At 55.1% G+C, this 9,531-nt stretch overlaps 3 protein-coding genes across 4 annotated transcripts; 1 reads left to right on the top strand and 2 right to left on the bottom strand.

The window, feature by feature from the left end:
- Positions 1–1,383, top strand: H310_12815. Of its 2 annotated transcripts, XM_008880019.1 has the most exons (5): positions 1–695; positions 741–840; positions 888–999; positions 1,045–1,134; positions 1,180–1,383. In XM_008880019.1, the coding sequence occupies exons 1-5, from the start codon at positions 71–73 to the stop codon at positions 1,276–1,278; spliced, it is 1,026 nt and encodes a 341-aa protein (XP_008878241.1). In that variant the 5' UTR covers positions 1–70; the 3' UTR covers positions 1,279–1,383. The 2 variants fall into 2 exon arrangements, with proteins under 2 accessions (XP_008878241.1, XP_008878240.1); XM_008880018.1 differs by having other exon boundaries at positions 1,045–1,383.
- A 967-nt stretch (positions 1,384–2,350) lies between these two features.
- On the bottom strand, positions 2,351–5,984 carry H310_12816 (hypothetical protein). Its single transcript, XM_008880020.1, has 12 exons — positions 5,828–5,984; positions 5,700–5,782; positions 5,554–5,652; positions 5,439–5,492; positions 5,333–5,383; positions 5,188–5,288; positions 5,040–5,137; positions 4,815–4,980; positions 4,504–4,768; positions 4,192–4,445; positions 3,663–4,139; positions 2,351–3,600 (listed from the first exon to the last, which is right to left on the bottom strand). The coding sequence occupies exons 2-12, from the start codon at positions 5,704–5,706 to the stop codon at positions 3,421–3,423; spliced, it is 1,752 nt and encodes a 583-aa protein (XP_008878242.1). The 5' UTR covers positions 5,707–5,782; positions 5,828–5,984; the 3' UTR covers positions 2,351–3,420.
- A 7-nt stretch (positions 5,985–5,991) lies between these two features.
- H310_12817 (hypothetical protein) lies at positions 5,992–7,372 on the bottom strand. Its single transcript, XM_008880021.1, has 6 exons — positions 6,962–7,372; positions 6,877–6,911; positions 6,581–6,818; positions 6,468–6,530; positions 6,301–6,426; positions 5,992–6,238 (listed from the first exon to the last, which is right to left on the bottom strand). Exons 1-6 carry the CDS (start codon positions 7,325–7,327, stop codon positions 6,125–6,127), a joined length of 942 nt encoding a protein of 313 aa, XP_008878243.1. The 5' UTR covers positions 7,328–7,372; the 3' UTR covers positions 5,992–6,124.
- Between the last annotated feature and the right edge of the window lie 2,159 nt (positions 7,373–9,531).

The following is a 9,531-nucleotide window of genomic DNA, read 5'->3' on the forward strand; positions in this document are numbered from 1 at the left end:
TATTGCATTGCACATTGGTGCAGGCCGGCACGACACGGCGGAAGCAGCGGTCGAAGAAGCCAATGCGTGCATGCGACGCGCGCTGGAGGCAGCTGCAAGTGTACTTTCGTGCGGAGGTGACGCGCTGTCAGCTTGTCAACGTGCCGTGGTTGAGCTGGAGAATGCTGCGTGCACCAACGCTGGGGGCAATGGGCCTCATGTGAGCCTGACAACACAAGGCAGAATAGAAACGGATGCATCTGTTATGAGTGGCGCGACCAATGCCATCGGATGCTGCGGCGCGGTGGAGGGCGTGCGCAATCCTGTTACTCTGGCCGTCCATCTCCTCCGTTGCCAACAGTCCGGACTGCATTCTGCCACTGATCGCCAGCCTCCGTCGTTCCTCGTCGGTAGGGGGGCGCTGGCTGAGGCGAAGCTCGCCAACCTTGCCACTATCGACTATCATACAGAACCTGTCCACCCCAACGCGTTGGCACAGCATCGCGACCATGCAACCAAGCACATGTTGAATGGCTCGTTGGACACAGTTGGAGCGATTTGTCTGGACAGTGCGGGGCTTGCCGTCGCGGCAGTTTCCAGCGCTGGCATCGCGCTGAAGAGGCCAGGCCGCGTCGGCCATGCAGGGTGTCCTCGAATGGGATGCTGTGCGGCCAACAGTTCGAGCACGCGACCAGCCTTTGCGTTCAGCGCGACTGGTATCATCTTCGTTCACCTACCTCCTCCGAAATTCATCTCTTTAGGTCGCGGAGAGCATATTGTGCAAGGATCTCTACTTCAACACATGGAGCGGCAAATGTCGTCCATGTCGGAGAACCGTCGCGTCCTTCACGATGCCATCCAGTACAAGTGTTCCAAAGTCGAAACAAGCCACCTGATGCGTTCACTAGTGAAGCTTTTCAAGATGCCAAAACCTCCAATGGCGACGTACCGGTTGAAGGCGGCGTGATTGGCTTTGTTTCGCCTGGAAACAAGGGCTCATCGACAAAGAAGCGCCGACTTGTACGACAGTCAACCTCTCCATCCTTCCACTCACTTACACCTTAGCCCTCTGACGATGGCCTCGAATTCCTCGCTGCGTTTACCACACCAAGCATGGGCATCGGCGTGTACTCGAGCGCTGACGACGCCCCTCATGTATCGTCGTCGCTTGAGTTTAAATTGTCCAACGTGGTTGACTAGACTGAAATCCTCCGTGCGTCAAGCAAGGGCTCCCTGGCAGTGCACGTGTGCAGCGTCCCATCGCAGCATCCCAGAGCCCGCTCCCGGACAATTAGATAGCGAAGAAATCGTTTCGTGCGGTGTGTGGGTGATTGAAAAATCGCTGGAAAAAATAACTCGTTGCCGGCTGTGGGGTGGCCACCTCGTCGTCAACAAGGTCTGCTTCACCAACGATTTGTGTGAGGGTGGGGCTTAGGCGGCGAAACGCGATGCATTGCTCATGTGGCGCGCGGCCTTGACGTTATAGCAATCGTCGCATACTTTCGATCTCGTTCACACAATCTGCTAGAATGGATCATACAACAGCTCCACAAAGGTCGACGAGTTACGTCGTGAAATCGTACTCGACACATCGTACTCGCCGAGACGACCCAGCCTCCAAGCATTCACTTGTGAGCAAGTCCGTCGCCCAGAGCCAAACATGACATCCGTTCCAACGACGACCACAATGCTCCAAGAGTGCGGTCGATGAGAGGAGCAACCTCGGTCTGCAAGCGCAGCCGACCGACATCTTGACCCCTGGGGCTGGCCTCTCAACTCGCACGACACGACCGTAAACACTGCCACAGCTGCTCTGAATCGCGAAAGGGATGGTTGGTTGTCTCCTTGGCGTGTCTGTTGTGCCAACCCCGTTTTCACCGTGGCTGGCTGTGTGTCGCTCGCTGCACACAGCCTGTGCAGCGAGTGGTTGGGAGTTCAATGGCGGGCGATCTGAGAACGAGTCAGATTCCTCTGGCAACCATCACGAGCATGCCATGCACATCTGGATGAGCGGCCACTCCCTGGCAGCTAAAGAGCGCGCTCATTCAGGACACAAGCTATGCACAGCGATCCTTGGCGAGCAAAGCCTAGACGGCTGCATGTCGCGTAGATGAATCTTGTCTCACGGGTCCCAAAGGTGTGACTCACACCTCCTTTTGTCGCCCGCATTACGATTTATTTCATTGGTTTCGAATCGAATTTGCATTCATTATTGAATGGGAATATTTTTATTCGTATTGAAAAAGGCCCCTCGTGGATGGATTCCTCCGAAGGCGTTGAAACTTTTGAACATGGCGTGGCTCGTCTGGTGCGCCATCGCCTGGTGCGGTCTCTCACTCCGACGTGGTCCTCCTGTGTAATGTTGCGCGCTCTACGCATCATTTAAATGTGGCTGCACTCGTGATCTGGCGGGACGAGCAGCGTACCTTGCCCGAGCGCCAACATAGCTTTTTACAGGTACTTACGGTGATTTGACGCCAAACTGAATACCATACAAACATCAAGTAAACTGTCAGTTTCAATGTGTAAAGCAAATTCCAGCTCGGTTTTTTCCGCCCGAAGCAGACTACACCACCATCATGGACGGAATCTCAGTCTTGACCCCTCGGAATGCGATGGCGCGTGGCCTCAATACGTTCCTCGAAGATGAACTGGACTCCTCGTCTATCATGTTTCACGCTCATGCGCGTTTGGGACCTGACAGTGCGACAACGGCGTCACCAACTGGGTCTGTCCACGATTGGGACGTGCCATCCAACCTTTGCATCTCCATCGACCACGAAAGCAGCCCGGGACACGGCCCATGCGACTCCATTTTCGACTTGCATTCGTCGTGTCTGACGGCTCCAGTGGAGCGCAAGCGCAGGGACACCTTAGACTCAAACGGTATGCTGGCGGCTACTAACTTCGCTCGATGTCTGAAGCTTGTCTAGGCGATAGCCCCCGCGTTGAAAAGCGTATACGCTTGAACATGGAAGCCGACGATGCAACTGCACGATCAGCATCATCTGTCGTGCAGTTCACCGGCGTTCACAATGAAACCAATCGCTTTACATTCACAGCATTCGGGTCAACTGCCCGAACCCTTGGAGCGCCATGCTCGTTTGCCTCGTCCTCGTCTACCCCATTCTGCATGGCCCGCTCCATTTTTGTCTCGTCCGTTCCGTCGTCTTGCACCCCCACGTCTTCATCTTGTTCGTCTGCTGGAGCACCGGCGACACCCCACCGTTCGTGATTCGACAAGTCCTTATTTATGTGCACATCATTATCTATTTCTTATTTGTTCGATTCATTTATCATTTATATACCTTGTCTCGAGGACAATACGTTGTTAAAATTGTGCTGATTAATAAATGATCATTTATTCATCCATTCTGCATACTTATGTCAACGTTATCTATTCCTCAACACAATCGACTGACTGTGCGCGGGCAAACATCATTAGTGCTGCTGGAGGAGGTGGAGCGCGCGGCCAGCAAAGTACTGGACGTCGCCGTCCGGGTCATTCGTGAGCGTGTGGAGTGCTGGAACAACGTGCGCTTCCTTGGCGGCACTGTCTAGCTGTCCTGACATTGTCTCTAGGGCTTTGGCGACGTTAAATCGAATGTTGGGCACCGGGTCCTACATAGAAAAAAAGCATCACTCAGGTCGGTTGCCGCCATATACACACAAAGATGGCGCACCGATGCGAGTTGCAGCACAAGCGGGAGAATCGATTGCTGGATTTGGTCACTCGTCAAGAGTGGCGCCAACACCTTGGCTGCATGGAGCGAGATCATGCGGTAGAGGTAGTTAGCGTTCACGTGCATTGACACAATGCGAGGAACGATATGGTTTTGTGTCCAAGCCACGCCAAAATGCTGCGCAAGGCGCTGGAGGTTGAGTGTGGCAGCTTCGCGGATCGAAAAGACCACGTCGCACAGCCACCCCATGCACATTTCCATGAGATGTTCTTCAAAGTAGAGCACACCGAGCTGTGAAGCCAACGTCGGGATGAACTCAATGATGGCCAAACGAACGCGCCACTGCCGGTCTTCGGCAAGCTGGACGATGGCGGGCAAGAGAGACTGGGACAGCTGGTCGATGCCCACCACATCGTTGACCTTTTCCAAGTTCGAGATGATGTTGAGGCGCACTTCCGAGCTTTCGTCCGAGAGTAGCTACGTCGAAACCGCAGGACCATCAGGCTCGAGTTAAGCAAACATCACATACTTGAAGAAAGAGCGGCAACAAGTGCTGGACAGCCAACTCGCGTCCCAAATAGGGAGCAATCTTCATCACGACAGATGCGAGCGACGCGCGAACGTGTTCGGACGGGTCGCGGGCCAAGTGAGCGCATGCAGGCACGACTTTCGAGATCAACTGGGCTGGACTGATATGCTGCGCGGCGCCGTGAGCTCTTGACGCAGCAACCGTCTTGACCTCTGCCTCCGAGTCACCCAAGAGGGGAATAAAGCACTGATCGCCTATTGCCGTATGTGGATTAGAATCAACAAGAATCGCTCAGTTCGCAATGCACCGTACAAATCACGGATGTGGCGAGTTCGGCACCCATAGCCGCACAAATCTCTGGCAGTTTGTTGCCGACAGACCACCGCACACGCCATGCGGAGTCCTTGGCGGCGGCGACTATGACAGGAAGCACCTGGTTGAGCTTGACGTCGACAGGGACCAATCCAGCGAGCGCAACGGCATTTTCTACAGTCTGACAGCGAACAGAGTCCTGTCGATCGTTGGCGAGCGTGAGAAAGTCTGGAAAAATCTCGGCCGTCGCGGACGCTGGGTCCATCTAAGGTGACGGTGGATGAGGAAGGGACAGCTATACGATGGAGTACCATGGAAGCGAACCCACCGAGCGCCGCTGCGGCGGCTTTACGGACTAACGGCAGGTCGTCTCGACACAGCTGTATGAACATGGAACGCATCTCGGCTTGAGTAGCGGGGTTCAGCTGGTCGTAGCAAACTTGGAAGAGCCCGCTGGCGGCAATGCGGGATGTGTACCTGTGCAATGCCGACGTGAAAAGGTCTAAAACCGTGGTGACGTGAAGGGATCGACGGACCATTCGCGAGTGACGAGTCGGCGCACGACTGCAACGAAGTGCTCCGAGATATGCTCGGGGGTCATTTGCCGAACGACCTTGCACATGGACTTGCATGCCTGGGAAGATGGCACCATGAGACGGCGCCGTGCAAAGATGGACCGCCCACCGTGTCACGAACGGAAGCTTCGTCCACAGCAACGAGGGATTCAAGCAAAAAAAGTAAGTGATACGCATTCAGTGCGCCGCCCACAAGGTCGACGAATTCACCTTGGACTATATAAGCTGTGTTCCTGCAATGATTGCAATCTCACCGAGTTCTTGGGCAAGCGCTAAGAGAATTTCGTCGTCGTCGTCCATCGTTTCTGGATCACGATGAGAATCACAAGCTGTAGGACCAAACGTGCATGCATGCATCACCATTGAGAAAAGGAAGAAGCTCCTCCCTTGTTCGTTGGGGTCCCAAGGCGGACGCTACATGGTACCATTACACTTGACAACGACAAGGCAACCGACGAGGTTGGGACTAACGCACCAATCACTTGCACTTTCTTGATCGCTTGAAGGCGGAGCTTGGGGTCTTCATGGCGCAATTCGTCCACAAGGACTGTCACCGCATTGATGTCGCCATCCACTACACGTAGCAAGTATGGGAACCAGGCGCCGACACTCCCCAAGTACCTTCCATCCTTCGTCCGTCCGCGCAATCTCTTGAAACTGATGGGAGATTTCAGGTGGGGCTGCATTCGACGAGGATATTACTCCTATATTTTATATCATACCGTATTCTTTTAAAGAGGTTTTCTCACCGATGAAATTCCAGTCTGTGGACCATGGACGACGACACTCACGTGGAGGCCGTCGTCCAGGCTGTCCTGTCGTGACCTCATGCGCACGCTAGGGACTTCATCGAGACAAGATGAAGCCATCCTGCGATCCTATGCGTCTGAAATCAGTAGGGCGAAGCAATCACGTCCCTTGTGTCCGCTAGGACCCAGCGTTTCAACGCACGAGACACATGTGCGCTCAGGGCATCTTGAGTTCACGTTTGTTACATAGTTGGATAAATGAGAGGACTTGTAGACTACTCCAACGACGACGCGACACTAGCTAGCCATCGTGCTGTTGGCGGGCGTGTTTGCAGAAGCGGCGGCGCGCGCAGTCTCGTACTCTTGATCGTCCGTCGGGAGTTCATATCGACACACGGGACACGAGTTGTGCTAAAAGGATGAGCATGACCGTCATTCCTTCTATCCCTTCTACGATCAAATCGTATACGAACCTGCTTCAACCATGGCATGATGCAGTCAGTGTGAAAATCGTGGGAGCAAGGCAGACGGATGGCTTCTTCTTTCAGCTCGTACACGTCCTTGCACACGGCGCAATCGTGTTTGTCATCAACTTCGCCCTGGTCCATGTGAGTGCCATCAGGTTTGCCACGCAAGGTACCTGCGAAATGTGCACTTTAGGCAGTGACTCGAGCACTGTCTTGGCCGCAGGGGGTGCGCCGTGCTACAACGAAGAGCGTCAGCCACGAAGGGGCACCCAAGCAAGTTGCATGCCTGGCTTGAATCGTTCTGCATGAGATGGTTAATGATGGTGGAAATGTTTCCAAAGGCGTAGTCGCCAAGCGTTGTGCCAACACCTTCAGATCCGCTGGGTCGAAACATCCCGCCGAGGGCTCCCATGAATCCGGCAGCGCCGGATCCCTCCACGCCGTTGATGAAAACTTCCACGGGTCCACCATTGCTCGTGAACAAGCGAGTTCGCGTGAACCGGCTGCGTCCTTCATCGGATGCACTAAGCGGACAGTCTGGGGCTCAATGGAGCAAGGTTGAGGAAGCGATAATGAAGGTACCTGTCTGAATTGCTAGATATACCTTGGCGGGAGAGCTACTTAGGCTGGTGAACCGCATGCATCTTGAGGGTTGCGTCGAAGGTACCTGGAAGATTTCGTTCATCATATTCGGAAGGGACGACCTTGTGACGCGAATAGCACGTGTTCCTTCTTCACTGCTACCTTGACGACGCGATTCGGAGTCTTGTCTGGCGGAACCTTCATGCGGTACAAAGTCCTGTGGTCGTTCTTGTCCTGGCGTATCGTCTTCAATCTCTTCGACAAAGCAGCCTCCGCATCTGTCGCACTCGACTTCGTCGGACTCAGAGTTCAATCGAGTCAGGACGTTGCATGCACACAGGTGGCACCAGTACTGCGGCATCGATGCAGATCGATTCTCTTGGATCGTTCCGGTCGTATCGCCCTCCACGACGTTGTTTGTCGCCGTGGCACCTTCGCTGTTCGCGACCATAGTGTCCTTGGTTGATGGCGAAATTCAAAGAATTGCATTTTTTCCCGTATTTTATAATTTTTGCCCGTTCTCTTGGGTTCACTATGGATGGCCGGGTGGTTTTGATTATCCGGATAATATTCGGATGGGAGACTGCGTGGAGTTTCGTGCCGTTTCGAGAAGCAATAGTTATTTCGGCGGTGGCTCCAGTCGATCGGCGGGGCGCAGCGACGCACGGCCGTTCTGTTGTCGTGCAAGGTGCTCGTCTGCTCTGTGGTATGGAGGGTTCACGTAGTGGAACCGATCGCACCATTCCCTGCAATGTTTCACAGAATTCTCGGCTTCGTGGCAGTGAATGTTTCGCATGTGTGGGATAGAAAAACGTCGGGCATTGGGGGTCCACATGGATGGCGGCGTGACGGAACGTTGGATGGGCAATGCCGTTGGCTGCGCTTGGCCATGAGCATGGACCCTGCGGGGAGTCGTGTGTTCGCTGTGTAGTCGCAGCACGCAGCATACGATCTGAATGACGATTCTTGGATAGGCCCGTTGAGTGAGCACGGTGAGAAAGCCAATGGCCCAAGACCATCCTTTGGACGTCACATGCACGTGGCATTCTTGTCAAGCAAGTTGTGCCCAATGTCGAGAAAAAAGGCGCAATGGGGGCTTTGCGAGTTGTCAACGTGGTGCCATGCCCTTTCAACCGATTTATCAGGAGAAATGCTTGGTTAGGCCCTGGCCACAATGACGCCATGCCCCGCTATCCCACCGTCTTAGTCCGCAGGAGCGACTCCCACGAGTTTCATCTTGTTGAAGGGTTACCCCCATTTTCCAATTTGGCATGGGCTCCGTAATCGAACGCTGACTCATTCGTCGCCAGACCCCTTATATCGGCTGCCCAGCTACACCTCCACTATTGCGCAGAATCCACGTCGCCAACATCAAGCCCACGTTGTACGTTCGTCAACTTGTCCTGGCCGAGCGGCGGTCACGTGAAAAGGCCAGGCGAATCACGCGCGTCGCAACTGCCCGCACGAGTCGCCCGCCACAGAGCTCTCGCTCGCCGCTTCCTCGACTAATTGGTATTGGTAACTGTCAGTTCACGTCGGTACGCGTCTTCCCAACGCGTCGCCTCTGCGATGCCGCGTGCAACGGGTGGGCCGGCCGCCAGTGCCGACGCCCTTTGGCTGATATGGGTGAAGCGCCTTCCTGGCTACGCTCTGTGGCGTTGACACATGCGGTGGTTGGGGATGACAGGTCCTCGTACAAGTTATACGCGAACGTGGCCTTAGCAGTCCCGTTGAAAGCTACAGATACGCTCTGGCGACCTCTTGCTTTGTTGTGCAAACACATCGCCAGCCTTTCTCGTCTCTGGTCGCATCTCGTGTAGTTGACCATTGTGTCAGGCAGTAGGATGCGCGAAAACGGACCCTCGCCGCGCGACAGACCGCGCCGTGAGATCCGCGCCATGTCGTTCACCGCCCGTCGTCATCCCCGTGCTCCAGTTGCATTGCATCTTTGATAGAGAGATGCCGAGTCTAGTCGCGTCTGAAGCCATCGGGATGGCTGGATGAGTTAGCCGTGGACCTGTACATCACTCCCAATTCCTACCAACATGGGTCACTTGCACGACAGAACGAGGGGCTAACAAAGCGTAGTCGTCGTCGTAATGGGCTGAACAGAGCCCAGCCTGTCGACGGCATGCTCCCGTCGCCTACTCGCACGAGAAGCTTCCTTTGGCCGCAAAGTACATTCGTCGACCCTGTAACTGGACCCTCCTACGTAGCCGGATTCCAGTGCAACTTGGTCGTGAAGAGAGACGTGGGGTGTGGTCAGCCAAAGGAAAGGAGCTCTAGCGCATGGACGTGCTGCGGACAACTTGCACGGCTCGATCTCCTGGCGAACTGACTGCCGACGGCTGCTGGACGGCCGACTCGTCGACCCAGACCACGTAACCACGTCCTCGTCGCCGCAGCCGTGACGACACCACTTGGCGCTGACTCGGGGCACCACAACCACTTGCTCCTCGATCTTATCGAGCTGGCCATTCGTTGCCCGTCGCAAACGAGGGCAACGGAGCACCTGCCACGACGTCCCACCGCCCTGGCCACGAGCGATGGGTCATGCTACTCGACAGTGGCGTTCGCATCCGACGCATGCGGTCAGCTTCAATGTCCAAACGACCGGCGAGGGCGACCGACGTCGTGCGTACTCTCCAACTTGCC

The sequence above is a fragment of the Aphanomyces invadans genome (genome assembly GCF_000520115.1).
Source record: "Aphanomyces invadans strain NJM9701 unplaced genomic scaffold supercont1.43, whole genome shotgun sequence".
Lineage (NCBI taxonomy): Eukaryota > Oomycota > Saprolegniomycetes > Saprolegniales > Verrucalvaceae > Aphanomyces > Aphanomyces invadans.

Coding starts and splice junctions, on each gene's coding strand:
- H310_12815 (XM_008880019.1), top strand. CDS start 71: ATGCGACGCGCGCTGGAGGCAGCTGCAAGTGTACTTTCGTGCGGAGGT. Junction 841..887: donor GTCCTTCACGATGCCATCCA/GTACAAGTGTTC, acceptor TGCGTTCACTAG/TGAAGCTTTTCAAGATGCCA. Junction 1,000..1,044: donor CGACAAAGAAGCGCCGACTT/GTACGACAGTCA, acceptor CTTACACCTTAG/CCCTCTGACGATGGCCTCGA.
- H310_12817 (XM_008880021.1), bottom strand. CDS start 7,327: ATGGTCGCGAACAGCGAAGGTGCCACGGCGACAAACAACGTCGTGGAG. Junction 6,912..6,961: donor TGATGAACGAAATCTTCCAG/GTACCTTCGACG, acceptor CAGCCTAAGTAG/CTCTCCCGCCAAGGTATATC. Junction 6,239..6,300: donor TCATGCCATGGTTGAAGCAG/GTTCGTATACGA, acceptor TCATCCTTTTAG/CACAACTCGTGTCCCGTGTG.
- H310_12816 (XM_008880020.1), bottom strand. Junction 4,446..4,503: donor ACTCGCCACATCCGTGATTT/GTACGGTGCATT, acceptor ATACGGCAATAG/GCGATCAGTGCTTTATTCCC. Junction 3,601..3,662: donor TTGTGCTGCAACTCGCATCG/GTGCGCCATCTT, acceptor TTTTCTATGTAG/GACCCGGTGCCCAACATTCG.